Source organism: Manacus candei, unplaced genomic scaffold, assembly GCF_025592945.1.
Source record: "Manacus candei isolate 608988 ecotype Guabito, Panama unplaced genomic scaffold, ASM2559294v1 h1tg000048l, whole genome shotgun sequence".
NCBI classification, from domain to species: domain Eukaryota; kingdom Metazoa; phylum Chordata; class Aves; order Passeriformes; family Pipridae; genus Manacus; species Manacus candei.
This window is the reverse complement of record NW_026138096.1, coordinates 12,103,237-12,119,008: the sequence shown is the minus strand read 5'-3', so window position 1 is coordinate 12,119,008 and position 15,772 is coordinate 12,103,237. Positions and strand designations below refer to the sequence as shown.

Sequence of the window (15,772 nt, the reverse complement as noted above, 5' to 3'; positions counted from 1 at the left end):
TTCAAGTACTTCTGTGTTGTTGCTCAAGAAAAATGCTATCTAAAGTACTGAATGCAAAGGAGTTGAGAAAGAGTCCAGGTAAATTAGGAATCCCTAACACAAGTATTTTCTGAAGAGAGTACTACAGGACTTAACCAACTTGAGTGAGCTACTAAAAAATTGTCAATAATTGGTGATATTTTTTCCTTCCTTTCTACAGTTACTCAGTTTTTTTCCCTTTGGATAAGACACATGGTCTTGTAGTGAAAATGAGATCCCAAACATCATCTCACAGCTCTCTTAGATACCTTTGCTTGTATTTAGAAGAGAAGGCTCAAGGGAGATGTTGTTTACATCTATCAAAGAGGAGGGTCTTGAAGAACCAGATCCAGACTTGTTGGAGGTGCATAGTCATAGGGACAGGAAAAGGGACAACAAACAAGTTTTAACATGGGAAATACCAATTAGGTATAAGATAAAAGAGTTTTAACTCAAGGGTAGTGAAATTCAAGTTCAGGGTTGAGGTGTCTAGTCCAGAGATGTGGGAAAAACATATCCTTGGACATGCTTTGAATTTGAACAAAATCTGGAACAACCTCATCTAATTCAAGTTTTGAACAGGGCATTGAACTAGATGACCTCAAAAGGTTCTTTACATCCTAAATGGAAATTTGCATTATAAAACATGAGTAATAAAAATGAGCCTTTGGAATTCAGAGCAAGATTTTACTCATTCCAATTTGTTCTCAATTTGCTGTCATCTTTGCTTGTTCTTTCCTCAAGATGCAACAGCCTTTACAAATGTTTCTGTTTTATTCTGGCTTCATTTACTTGCAGTAATTCCATTAAATCTTACCCAGTTTGATGGTTCTCAGTGGCATTTAATGTTAGCTAAAGTTAAAAATGTAATGAACAAATGCATTTACAGATTGTATATTCCATAATTGACCAGGGAAAAAATTTGTTTTAGTAAGGATGAATGTTATTTGTTTAACCATTAATTGAGTTGGTTAAACAAGTAGAATAGTTTATTGTGAATAATTTATTTGGTATAAAATGATAGAATTTCCATTACAAATTATTTGCTGTATATGATTAAGCTAACTCTGTCAGTGCTGGGACTTTTATGAAAAACTGAAATAGGGCTCTCCCTTGAAGACTATTGTGGAGATTAGATTTTGGGTTTTTTTTTTTTTTTTCATTTCATACTGTTTTAAAGTCCTGTAAAGTGCTCAGGGAATCAAACAGAGAAAGGAATGTTTTTACTGATTATACTGGAAGGACCCTCAACTCCAAGGAAGTGAAAGCCTTTTAGCACCTCAGAAGTGTTCATTATATCTTCAGTATCAAACCCTTTATCTGCTTCTACAAGAGATAAAATATACATGGACAACAGTGGGCAAACATTAGGAAGCAAGGAACAGTTGTCCTGGGACTGTCTTCCATCCTACAGGAGGATTTTGTTTTATTCATTCTGATCTGTTTAATGCATTGTTTCCAAGCCCTTTCCTGAGAAAAGCCTGTAGAGCAGCCATCCTCAAAATGTGTCTCTGTGCTGACCTGGGCAAGCATCACTTTAGAGATAAGAAGGTACCTGGAGGAGCAGATTTGCCTTAAAAAGTGGCAGATCCTCACAGCTGAAGATGGGGAGATAAACCACATACAGACACTTGTACAAATTTAAAAAGAATTTGGGCAAATAGCACAGTTCTCAGCATTGCAATCTGAAATCCTGCATTATGCTGCTTTTCTTTGTGTTTTCTTTGTGGCAAAATGGGGAGGAATAGCAGGAGATAACACATTCTTGTGTAAAGCATGTAGTGTTTCTGTGCTTTATTGATTTTTTTGTATCCAAAGTCTCCTACATTTTATCACTGAGTACAATTTCCAGCCAAGTAGACATGATTTGGATGCTTTTCAGGTAAGACTGTAAGAAAGACATGGGTTTTTTTCTTGTTATTATGCCTGCTCTCTAGATAAGGAACAAAAGATTTGCTTCTAAAACTCTGTTTGAAAGAGGACTAGATTATTTTGGGCTTTTAAAATTTATTCCTGTTCTCAAATTACAACCAAATCAGAACTCAAGTCAGGAGGAGGAAGATCAGTAGCACAGGCTAGCTAGATATCCTATATTTCCTTTTTCTTTAAATTTAACTGCAATTGAATATGAAAATGGATCTTTGTAGTGAGATGCTTTTGACAGTCCTGTCTGTGCTTTTCTTTCTGTGACCTCAGGGTGAGGCAATGTTGTATCTTGTGTAGACTTCTGGCGTGTGAATCCCTGTGTAAATTTGTGTAAATTGCTTTTTTATTGGATACGGAGCTTTAACAGACTTCCCACTCTAATTTTCTTCAGCAACCCTCCTGGCAATATCAAAAAATTTTAACTCTAGTTTGGGTTTTCCTCTCTGTCAAATGGAGTTTGGACTTTTTCTTTGTCGTAGACATTTATCTTCTTGAATATTAGGTGGGAACCTCTCTTTAGAACAGTCATACCAAATTCTGTTTCCTGTTAACATCCAAGAATTCAGATCAAACCATTCCATGGGGCAGAATGGTTTGAAAGTTGTGAGCTGTAAATGTGGTTGTACTAATTTTGCTTCAGTTTGTATTGGAACTGTGATGGCCCTTAAACAATCTTATTTTCTGTCTGTGATGTTCCATAGTAGGCAACATCCTCCAGACATCAGTTCTATGCAGAATGAGGCAGATTTGGAAGAAAAACCCCTGGAGCCATCATGGCAGAAAACTCATTCCCATGTTTCTCAGTTGTAGGTGGAGGTAGAAAGTGAAATGTGTAGTATAAACAACCATAGGAGTTCTGGCAAATCTGTGGGGTGAAATCTGTTTCCATCTACAAAACTCCTTTGACTTCACTGACTGAGGATTTCTTCCTTGTCCTGTAGAATTGCTGAAGATGTTTTGGCATTCAAACTGATATCAAATATCCTAATTTAGTAACTGGAAGCTTTGAGACAGTGTTGTATCATGGAAAATACTGATAAAACAATTGAATTTTAAAAATTCAATGCTGTATATGATTGCTTGTCCTTACAGTGTTTCTGGGGTATGATATGAATTGTACTGGTTTGGCCTTTTTTTGCTCCTGTGAAATGGCAGATAATGAGCATAAAAAGAAAAATAACTGGTTCTGACAGATTTTTTATCATGGCTCAAAATATTTTCCCCCATTACATTCTGAAAGGAATGCAACAAGATATTTATTAAATATTAAATACTGAGGAAAAAAACCAACATTATATTTGGTAACTACAAGAAAAATTGTACTTTTTTCCTTTATAGCAACAATATTGGAGAAGTAATTGATCGATTGAAAAAACATTTAATGAATAGAAAAAAAATAATATCTATCAAAAAATTGAAAATATGTTTTTCACCTTTGGGACCCACCAGGCTGGACAGAAATCAGTAATAATTATAATTCACAAAAAGAATTGTGTAACATTAACTTTTAGGTGTTTCTAATTGGTTTTTTTTCCCACCGTTTCAGTTGTTAAAATAGGAACTTCCATATTGAGTGTTCTTCTCAAAGCAAATGTATTGGGATATAATTTTGTCTTTTACACTTTTTGTTTTAAAATAGCCTGGGATAAGTAAAACAACTGTAGAAATGCTTCTCTATTGTGTCTGTTTATGTTTTATTGGGAATGCCAGTATTGGGAGTATTTTTATATGCTTCTGTTTTTGCAAATTTGGCACAAAGCAGTTGCTAATGCGTTTTAAAATGACAATAGTCCATAGAAGACAGAAGATACCTGTAGTTCTTGCTGTACTCCCGTGCTTTCTGTTGTCCTAGAGGATGACAACCTTTGTAAAATACAACCAAATGGGCTTGGGAATCCCTTGGGTTCCTTACCTGTAATTGAAAAAATGCAGATGATGATGGTTATTCAATGGATCAGCCACCTGTAAAACAGAACTATGCCCAGAATGAATCAAATATTCATCATCTATAAAGGACTAAGTTAATTGCAGTCAAATGTGAAAATAAATAGCTAAGTAAGGATAATACTGTTTTCTCTGGGTAGCTATGATCCATTCTTAACATCACTGTGACCACATTACATTCCAAATAATGACTTTTTTTTTTAAATAGAGATTTTGAAATATATAGGCTAGTTTTCTCACAATGGGCTGTACCTAGCAAAAGCCTTATGTGCATTTTCAAGTGACTGACTAAAATAGACCCTCAACCATTGCACAGTAGTGCTGATAAATAGCAGATGTCTCCTACCAGAGGGATGAGAGCATCTGAATAGCAAACAGGCCATTCTTGCATTGGCTGTCACTAATACTGTCATGTTTTATGCATGGAATGTGCCACAGGAATGTAAGACATAAGTATTATGAATAAGATCTTTTTCTTACATACATCTTATATACATAGGAATGGATTTACTATCAAGCACAGCTGAGAGGAAAATGTTCTGTTGCATAAGAATACAGTCTGAGAAAATTACGTTCCTGATTCCTAATTGCTTCATGCAAATTTATTTGGTCTGGAGACTGTTAACTGATTTCTGCTTTGTGGTAACAGCAACTGCACGTGGCCATGGAAGTGTGAACTTCCCTTGGAAAGCAGGAGAAGCAAGGAATTCACCAAGAACTCACAGGTAGCCTTGAGGACTTGGCAGTGCCTCAGTTACCTTCTAAAGGCAGGCAAATCAAGTCTTAGCCAAGAGTATTTGAGCACTTACGGGTTCCTTTTCAACACGCTTAAATAAATGGCAATTGATCCTCGCAATCTGTGCAGAGTTAACCAGACTAAACTGCATTTATCAATGATTCCCAGTGCTAACTTTTTGCATTCATACATTTCAAGGTCAACGTGGGCTGTTTTTATCATCTAAGCTGTCTTCCTGCATAACTGATGCACAGGCTCCCTGAATTGATGTGCATTAAAAACGTCCAGTAGTTAATACATATTAAGCAAAACCATCCAATATTGATTTCACAATTTCAAGAAATAGAATCAATCTTTCATGAGTTCCTGTGATTAATTATTATCACTGCTACATAAAAAAAATCAGCTAATTAATAACTAATATGACCTACTTCACCTTTCAGCCATTATGTTTTGTTTTATCTCTGTCCAATCTATGGAAGTTGAAATATAATCAGCTTCCTGTTACCATGTACTTGCTGATTTTGATAAATTCATTTTTTAGTCATTCTCTTTATGATTCGAAAAAGCAGAGCTGACTGAGTATTTCCCATAAAATATGTTTTTAGTTCTTGAGTTTATGTAAATTCTTTCCAGTTCTGCAACATTGTTCTTGCACTGGGAAGAGGACTCACTGTTCCATAACTGAATATGATAATTGAACCAATTTCCTCAGCTCCTTCATTTTTGTATATTCAAGGAGTGATTATCTGGGATCCTACATGGAATAGAGTTCCTTATTGTATAAGTAGATATCATCTGTTATGAAGTTGGCCAAAATAAAATCTACATTGTGACTTTTAGCAGCTAATTAGATATCAGTCACTTGCCTTCTGTATGACTTGCCACTTTCCTAATTGTTATCTGAAAATTTCATCAAATAAGTGACCTTTTTCCCAATCTTTCAACAGAAATAGTAATACTGTGAAGCTGCCAAATGGTTTCTCCAAGAGCCCACTGAAAAAGTCACTGTTGAGCACTGACTTTTTTTTTTTGTGTGTGTGTATGTTCTTTTGGAAGCAGCTGTTAGAGAATTTGGAATCATTCTGTGTTGTGCCTTGTTAGTTTTGTATCAACTGAGTTTTTAATCAGACTGTCATGTAGGACTAAGCAAAACGCCTTTCAGAGGTCCAATTATATCCACAGCATTATTTTAAGCAATTAAAAGTTTAATCATATCAAAGTGTGATGTAGGTTACTTTGAAAATATTTTAACCCACACAACCCTTTGGTTGCCATTTATTTCTTTCCTCTCGTTATTTATGGAGTCTGTCACAGACGTTGAATTATCTTATTTGGGAGTTCTGTCAGCTGAACTGGCCTGTAATTTCACAGGTCATTTTTTTTGCTCTGCTCAAATATTTCATGACTAGGAAGTATCTACAATTCTTTTGATGTCTTCTCCCACTTTTCAAGGTTTATTAAAATCAGCAATAATGATAGAGAAAATTCTTAAACAACCAGCTCTTTTAAAACTACCTGTATTATAACGTTGCTCACTGGAAATACATTTTTTTCCTCTATTTCCCTTACTTTTTGTGGATATTTGGGATTATAAATATGAAGATATCTCTGGAAGTTAGATTTACTCCTTTCTCAAAACTGAAGTATAATTCTTCCCCATTACAGTGATGGGACAATGCAGGGAGAAAATCTCTTTTCATTGCTGTACTCTTAAAAAGAAAAATGTCCAGCTTTATTCTCTCCCAATTCTTCAGCTATTTTGGTATTGTAATTGCTGGTTATTTTACTCAGATTATGTGTACATGTAAAAGAGGCAAAAAATCTTGATTGTCACAAGATTCTGGATAATTCTTCAAATAGTCCAGGAAAATTGCTGCAGAGCTTATCAGCAGCTCAAAAACTCCTCTAAATCTTAAGGATTTTTTTGGAGTGGGAAAAAAATCTGGAATTATCTTCTTGGTAGATATGATCCTTTGCTGTTCCAGAGTTCTACCCTTGCGTTCCCTAATAGCGAAGTTAACTTCTAGCAAAAACCTTTTTTTAAAATTGTTTTTTACTGAATGATTTGCACCTTCCCAGGGTAATGGACCCTGAAGGGAGGAGCCTACAGGAGAGATGGAGAGAAACTTTTTACAGGGGCCTGGAGTGACAGGACAAGGGCGAATGGCTTCAAACTCAAAATGAGTGGGTTTGGATTAGATATTAGGAAGAAATTCTTCCCTGTGAGGGTGAGTAGGCCCTGGCACAGGTTACCCAGAGAAGCTGTGGCTACCCCATCCCTGGAAGTGTCCAAGGCCGGGTTGGACAGGCCTTGGAGCAACCTGGGCTAGTGGAAGGTGTCCCTGCCCATGGAAGGAGGGGATGGAACAAGATGATCTTTAAGGTCCCTTCAACCAAGCCATTGCATGATTCTACAATTCCATGGCAGTTTTAACCTGGGTAAATTTTTTAGACTTGATGATCTTGGAGGTCTTTTCCAACCCCAGTGATTCTGTGATACTAAGTGCCCAGCTCCAGTGCAGTGATTCTTAAGTTATTTATGAATTTTGAATTTTCCTCAGCATTCACTGTTCTTAGAGTTTTATGGTCCAATAACCTAAATTTATCTCTTATGTTGAAGAGGGCTTTTTTTCCCTATAAGGGGGCAAACATATTTTTAAAGGGGTCTAAGTTGCAGAACACTATTATTTTGTGTATCAAGTCAAAGGCTCTGTTAGCTGTTAGGACCAACAGCTAACATAATTATGGATATAACGATGATTATATCCATAATTCTCTGGGCACTGCTAGGGAGTGAAGGTTGCCTTCTGTGCAGTGCAATAATTTCCTAGTGGTACTTTTATTCGAAATGTTAATTTTCCTTCCTATGTTTTTTATTATTAACATTATCCTTTTGGAAAAGTGCCTATATTTCTTTGCCCAGATTTTGTGAGAAATTAATGCACTAAGGGCTTGATTCACTGCTGCCTCATTCCAGCTTTATGCCAGTGTAGCTCTGCTGATAGCAAAGCACAGCTTAAAGCTGGAGAAACACTGGAGTGGTGGAGTAAGATCTAAATGTTAATTGGAATGATGTTCATTCAGTTTAATTCTTCTTTACTGAGCCATGAGACAAGCAAGGAGCTGGAGGCATGAGAAAATCACTAGAAGTGCTTAGGTGGCCAAATTGGATGCATGGGATGGCTAACAGCAGATTTTGGAGAACAATCATGGCCTATTTCTATGATGAGGGTTTTATGTCTCTTTTCTGATTCCAAGACTTGAAAGCATTTTACAATATAAATGGATATTAAGGTCAAAGACTAAGTATCTGTATCTTAAAATGTGATTAATAATGGTGAAAACAGGGAGCTTTTATCTACTATAACAGCAGATTGAAACTAAAGGTGATTAAAATGGTATCAAAATAATGTGGTTTCCTAATAGGTGCCATTGCAGTCTGCATCTGATCTTGAAGAAGGACAAGCTTCTGCTCACTCTTATCAATATAGTTCATAAAATTGCTAATGTGTTCAAAGATGTTGATTGAACCCTATGTATAGGTTTCAGCATCTAATTTGTGTGGCCCCTCATTTTAAAATGCTTCCTTTAATCATTCTGTTCCCTAATGCATGTGAAACAGCCACCAGAATACTTTTCACGAAGGAAAATGTGAAGCTACTGGAAACCTTCAGCAACTAAAATTCATTCAGGAATGTGCAATATGGGCTCAGTCCAGGCGGTTTATTCACACTGATGATGAAGTAAATACTATTTGATGGTATCACTTTATATTCAATATCAATTCACCAGTGTTTCAGAAAGAATCATTTAACAATGAATAATGCTTGATTGTAGATCTCTGCAGTAAATTAGAATATCCTAATTTAATAAAGTATGATCTGTTATTTGCCAACAAACATACAGATTGCCTTATAAATCATACAGTAAATAACACTGTACTGGATTTTATTTCATTACTCCCTCTTGAACAGTCATGTTTCTGCCATGTAATGTAGTTTTCCATCTTTTAACTTGGTTTCTTTTACTAGCAGAAATACAGATTAGTCCTGAGGAAAAATATTTACTGGGGGCAGGCAATTAACTGTACCTTTCAGGAAATGGCACCGAGGATGTGAATATCATTAAAATGCTTTTTTCATTTTTCACCTCACTGTATGTAGCTATTTATGTATTTAATGAATCATAATGGGGAAATAAAAAAGAACAGGTAAGTATAGAATAGTGTGGTTCCAGACACAGGCTTTCTGTAGGGTCTGTTCCTGTTCACATCAGTCACTAACACTTCAGAAGGGGATTTCTCCTGAACTCTTCTGTTAATGATTCAAAATATTTGAGGTGAAGTACAGTATGATTTTTGTTGTTTCCTTATGACTGTTTATCCTGCTTACCTTGCTTGACATCTATGTTACAGAATCATATGCTCCCGAAGAGGGACCACGAAAAGTTTGGAGAAACACAGGCCATTTACACTTACTAAAAATAGCTAAAAAGTTACTGAACATGTGGGGTGGAATTAAAGAGCTAAAATAATATTACATGCAAAATAATTCCTACAGTCTGGGAAAGACTTATAAATAATCGAAGCAGTTTCCATGGTATAACTGAAAGGTCTATAACTGGTATGTTATGGCATATAACTGAAAGGCTTTACCACAAAAAAGTGTATCCTACTCTTTCAGTATTTTAGGAAAGGCATAATTGAACATCATAAGTAGTAACCTGGGTTGCTACAGTAATATACAGAGCATATTTTTAGGACCTACTACTTTGAGGACATCCACTTGGATTTGGCAAGTACCTAATTCATGTTGTGGGACGTTGAGACGTTGCCTTGGAAGTCCCATTAAGTGCTTAAAATCCTCTTGAAAATGTTGGCCAGGGGTATGTACTTCGTTTCAGTGTATGATGGAAGCTGCCTGACTGGAAGTCCCGGTGTTTTGAAGTCTAACAAAGTTCTTAAGGGCTCTTACATCCCGAGGACCCGGGAACCTCAGGCAGACTCGTGCATGGGAGGAGCACAAAGGTATAAGTACAAAAAGCCTGGTAATCATAAAGTGACATTCCTTGTCACCAGAAGTAACTCACATGTTACAGGAGCTGCAAAAACCTGTGGTTAACTGTTTCATCTTTTTGTTTCTGTAGGGGTTTCAGAACCTCCTTTCATCTTTTCAGATGGGATTCTCTAACAAGCTCAGCACTGGCTTCGCACTATTCCCATAGACATCACTGGGAGGGTTATCCTGGGCTTAATAGGAATAATTAGAACAAACTAGAACACTTGGGAAAAATCCCTGTTGACCTGTTTTGAGGTTTCTGACATGTAACTGTAAATTTTTAAGGGTTTTAAGTGAGAAGTAAAATTTTTTTTGTGAAAAAAAAAGGCAACTTCTTCAACCACAGAAAAAGAATCAACAACAAGAAAAAAAAACAATGCAAGTTTTTTCCTTTGAATTATCAAAAAAAATGTTATGTGAGGTACCATAGTCTTACCTTTACTATTCAGTGCATGTTGTGTTGGGTACAAAAAGCTAATCCTGAGGGAGAGTATTTGTTTCATCTCTAATAAGACCTGGGAGGATCCAGACTTCAGTCAGGAAATGGTCCAGTGATCCAGTCGTGGCATAACCTTGCTGTATTTCACTTTGGAGTAACCTTGCCATATTTCATTTTCTTTTCTGTTTGTAGCTGGACAGTGCCACTTCCCTCATCCAGGCAGCTAAAAATCTGATGAACGCTGTGGTCCTTACAGTGAAAGCATCTTATGTGGCTTCTACTAAATATCAGAAGGTCTATGGTACTGCTGCAGTGAACTCACCAGTTGTGTCTTGGAAGATGAAGGCCCCTGAGAAGAAACCTCTAGTAAAGAGAGAAAAACCAGAAGAATATCAGACAAGAGTGAGAAGAGGGTCCCAGAAGAAACATATTTCCCCTGTACAGGCCTTAAGTGAATTTAAAGCTATGGATTCATTCTAAACCACTAAGCTTTACCAGGAGGGTTTTATATTCTTTTTGTATGCATACCTGCCGACTTGTGTGCGTCTGGCATGGGGTGGGGGGAAGCAGGGACAATTTGCATGCAACCTGAGACTCTATTCATAAAGTTACTAAACTCCTGCAATGCCAAAATTTAGGGCATTGCCCTCTGATGTTAAATGGACTTACTCCAAGCTTCCTTTTTAAAGTAAACTATAGCATTGAATTGGCCAAAGAATTTGCATCACGGGGGTACATGTGGGTTAAATAAAAAATTCAAGTCTAAACCCCGAAATCTTTAATGCATGCAAGAAACATTAGGTTGGCAGGTATATTAAGTGAAAAAAAAAAAATGGAATTGTAATGGTAGACCATAAAGCTTGTATTGCTTCTGTTGCAGTGCAAAAATGTACTAGCCAATATGCTTCAATGTGTGGCCCAATAATTAAATGATATAACTTTTAAGTCATCTTCATTATAGTATGTGAATTTTTAAAACAGATTCAAACTAATTCATCTTAAAAATGCTTCTTTTAAACCAGATTTTGTTCTTTATATTCTAGTAGTGTTATGATTGCTCACATTTCGATTAATCCCATTAATATGACCAGAGGTTTACTTTTGCCAATTGAATTCCTTATGGTGGAGTATGAAGCACAATATGGTGATTGACATTGCCTTTTATATCATGATTATTATTCTGATTATTATAATATTAGTAATAGAAGACCTGGTGGTGGAATGTTTAGAGACACGGAAACTGACAGTGTGAGAATTTAGAGGCAAATATGTAGGTGTAGCTTGGATTACAGGTATCTGACATACCATTGTAACCACTAACTCAATAAACTCATTTAACCTTGGAATCCTCAATGTGGCTCGTCTCCTTTAATGCACAGATGTCTCCTGCAGCACATTTGATGGATGCAGTGATTAATTTGCCTCGTGCTTCCTTTTTTTTTTTTTTCTCTTTTTTTTTATTTATTTTTTTTTTTTATGAATGTTCTCATTTTTTTTACAACCAGAGTAAGCCAGCCATAGTCAGTGGGTCAAAACCTAAGTTTAAATCAGAGACAGATTCAAGCCTTGATACATATGAGACAGATGTGTGATGTGGGATGAAATTATTTGTTTTAATAGAACACCTCAGAACCAGCATAAAGATAGTTCAGTTTATTAAGCTTGTAAGGTTGGCACTCTAGACCCTTGGAAATCATCTACTGTGCCCCAGTTTATAGACCTGTATAAAGTCCATTGTGCAAAGATCTAATTCTATTCCCTTTTAACACCAACAGTTGGTTAAATACAGACATTGTATTATTGTTAAAAAAAAAAATCAATGCATATATAAAAGAAAAACCACGAGCATCTAATTATTTTTCTTATAATAAAATGCTAACAACTTAAGGGAACATTCATGACCTCACGAGGGGTTTGAAACACTGTGATAAACCACGAGTAACCCTTGCAGAGCTTTTTAGGGATTTTTTGGGTGCTTGTCTCAGATACGCTGATTATTGCCCAGAATAGCAAAGTACCAAATTTTGTTCCATTGCCCTCCTACACAGTCTATGTAAAGAAACACACTCTCTGGGGCCTTTTAGGAAATTACTATTTTTGCTTTGTTTAGTTGCACTGTGGGATAAAAGCGGTTCCCCAATCAGAACTGGAGAGTGTAGACATGACCCAAATATGTTAGAAGATGTGGGGAAGTCCTTGAAGAGCTTTCCTTATATTGCCCTGTAGTTTGGCATAGAGTGACATTACTTGAGGTACCAAGAAACTCCCTAGAAGCAACTGGGATCTCTACAAATGAAATGACAGAGATGAAAGACAGATTTTAAAGAAAAAAAAAATAGTAAATTACAGACAAAGACATCCCAATGTGCTGCATGAAAAAAAAGAAAATAGGAAATTTGCTGCAAGTAAAACTAATAACACTTCTTCATAAGGATTTTGCTCTAATATTGTGATGGATAAACTGAATGGTTTCTTTAAAATGATATTGTTGCTATAAAAGGCATCTCAACCTCAGAAATGTTTAGAGGAAAGCATGTAGACAAATGCCACCTTATGAACATGTAGAGTTTCCACTGATTAAGGCTGAGAAAGACTGTAACTGAAGGAATCCTTTATCAGTCACTCAGTCAAAAGACTGTCTGCAAAATGCTGAGGAAAAATAGTGCATGAAGGTAAAATCCAGAACGATATTGGGCAACTTAGTTTGCGTGAATTAGAGTCCTACTTTAGGGAAGGATTATTTGCTTTTTGAAAGGGTGGTAACGTAAAATTTAGTGCTAGTACGTGAAAAATAATGCACATGAAAACAAGAACAAAAAAACCAACGAGAACATACCAGTTCAGTGCTCAACTCATGCAGTAAAGCCAACAAAATGTTAAGAGTGATGAGGTTTGATAGAGAGAGAGAGGAAAATATTGGGTGATACTGTGTTTGAGTAGTTCATGAAGTTTTTATCAACTCACTTGAAACAAGTGTTGGTGTAGGATGGAAAAGTACATGGAAATGAAAACATGACAAAGTCTGGATTTGCTTTCATGTAAGGAGAGACTAAATGAGGTGAGTGTATTCAGTTTTGAACTAGATGATCTTTAAGGTCCCTTCCTACCCAAACCATTCCGTGGTTCTATGAAATTACCAAATAAGCAAAAAGTAATCACTGGTCCTTATAACTCAAAAATTCAGGTTGACACAGTGAACTATCAAACAGCAAGTCCAATATTAAAAAAAATATTTTTCTTCTTAAAATAAGTAAATCATGGAATTCATTTTCACAATGTCATGGTCGCCACAATGATAATTCCATTAACTACACTCACCAAGAATTCATCCAACAGACTTTCAGTCCTGAAATCTTGCAGATCTTTTAGAATCTAGAAGACATTTAAGTGCAATATGAAGTGTAGGCATAAACAACGTTGTGTGGGTATTGGAAATGCTCTCTACAGCCAGTCAGTCCTCCATTGGAGTCAGGGAGCTCTGATCATCAGCTGGACCTCCAGCACCTTCACTCAGAAGGCTGCACTTTTCTTGTGACTGTCAGTTTAGTTCACAACCAAAATTTATGGGTATCATATATATTGCTGTGTACCTGCAGCCTTGAAAATGTTCTCTTCAAGTTGTACCTACAATGCAAGAGAAGAAGTTACATGTTGAAGCCAGGTAACACCTGAAAAGCGAATTTAAGCAATATAAAGAGTTAAGCACAAAATATAGATGCAAGCTTTAGCAAAGCACATAGAATTCAGTATTAGGAAAGCGGAGACAATAAATTCACTGAGGTACAGGACACCCTGACACAGAAGAACATAAACATGAACAGAAAATGCTAGCACACAAAAAAGGCATATGGAGAGGAAACCAAAGAGATAAAGAGAGGGACAAGCCAAGAAATTAGGTATTAGTGCCAAATACCAAAACTCCCTGCCAAATTCATAAGGAAGCTACCCAAATTAGGAAAGGTTCAAAAGTTTAGGAGGATGATGATGAAAAGGACATGAGGTTCATGATGAAGAAAGACCGGAACTCCCACCGAAGTTCTCCCCAAAATTAAGGACCACGCCTATAACTCCGCCTCAACTCCACCTGTTATGAATATTAAAAGCAGATGTTGCAATGTAATGAATATTCATAATATATGATGTAATTGCTTAGTAAAAGGTGTATAAAAATCGGATTGTGTGTTTCTCGAGTTGAAGCAGTTTGCCCAGGGCGACCTGGCTGCTTCCCGGCCGTGAAAAATAAATACCTCCTGCTTATAGACTGAAAACTCTGTCTCTGAGCAGTTCCTCTGCGCCTTCTTTGGGGCAAAATTTGGCATCAATGTGCACATGCTTCTTGATGACAGAATTTAGTTATTTTTAAATAATTAGGTGCTTCCAGCAAATAAATATGCAGCAAATGACTGTTTTGAAGATCAAAATGAAGGTCAGAGAGGCCTACCTGAACTAGGGACAGTTTCTAGTGTGGTCTTAAATGCTGTAGTCACTCTTTTTTTTATTCATATGCCAGGAATTCTTTCTTTTCTGTGAGAAATTAGATGCCCAAGTTACTGAAGTTCCAGAAATGCCTATATCATTTGACCTATGGCCATAAGGGGAAGGCTAGAGAAAAGGGTTTGGCTTACTTCCCATCTTAATAAAATATGGGAAAATGGCTATGAAAATATTCCAGTTTATAATACCGTTCTTCAGCAAGAACAGGAGCTGCTTCCTGAATTAAGAAGTCAAGGAAAACAGAAGGTCTGATAGCTTTAGGTAGCTTTCAAAATAATTTTTCCGAAGATTATTTTTTTCCTTGTTGGTTTATTTATTAAATTCAGAATCTGAAATTGAAGAGTTGAAACAGCTGAATATGTATTTTTGGTCAACAAGCCAGTAGTCGAGGAACTACTGAACAAGACATATTACTACAGAAGAACAGAGGTTTTGGATGAGGCAAAGAAATGAAACCTGAGTGTAATAAAATAACAATATATTTCTCAGATGTAGCGGTTTTTTATCCTCAATCCCCAGTGATCTCAATTACATCATTAAACTTATACATGAGTTTAAATGCCTGGCTCCAAATAAATGATAGTTTTCAAATGTTTAAAGTTGAACAAATGCTTTGATAATACGGAAGCAGGGAATACAGCTCTACAGAGATTCACTTTGATCCAGTATTTTCCTGCTACAGTGCCCTCAGCGTGTAAAATACCAGTCAATAGCTCAGTTCTTCTTTTAAAAAGAGGTGAACCTAGGTGGGAAACAATCTCATAAAAATAAAAATACTGAGGGGATATTTTTATATCTAACACTTTGTTTTGTAACTCCACATGAAAGCTGGCCAAAGCAGGTTTCCAGTGTCTCTGGGAAACTCGAGTTTAATGCAGAGGATGTACATTTAAAGGCTTCAAAATGACATTTCTGCATATAAAAATGTAGATTTCAATGGGATTTTCAAGCAAAAACTGAGTAGTAGGTTTGTTTTTTTTTAAATGAACCCATTGGTATGAATCTAAATTAAAGGCTTACAATGGAAATAAGGCAATGTATCTCCTTTCACTCTTTGTATAAACATGCTGCCAAACAACCTTTTAGACCAGATTTGGTGGTTCAGTTATTTTGTAAGACAATGAATACGTGTGTGGAGGAAAAAAAAGAAGCTGG

General features: G+C 36.3%; 1 protein-coding gene across 16 annotated transcripts in view; it reads left to right on the top strand.

Annotated features, from left to right (window-relative positions):
- Nucleotides 1–11,476, top strand: part of CTNNA2 (catenin alpha 2) — a 463,212-nt gene extending 451,736 nt beyond the window's left edge. For all 16 annotated transcript variants that reach the window (XM_051798209.1, XM_051798208.1, XM_051798196.1 and 13 more), the window contains one exon: nt 10,316–11,476. In XM_051798209.1, coding sequence (XP_051654169.1) covers nt 10,316–10,603 — 288 coding nt within the window. In that variant the 3' untranslated portion in view covers nt 10,604–11,476. The remainder of the gene's footprint in view (nt 1–10,315) is intronic.
- Nucleotides 11,477–15,772: the final 4,296 nt, after the last annotated feature.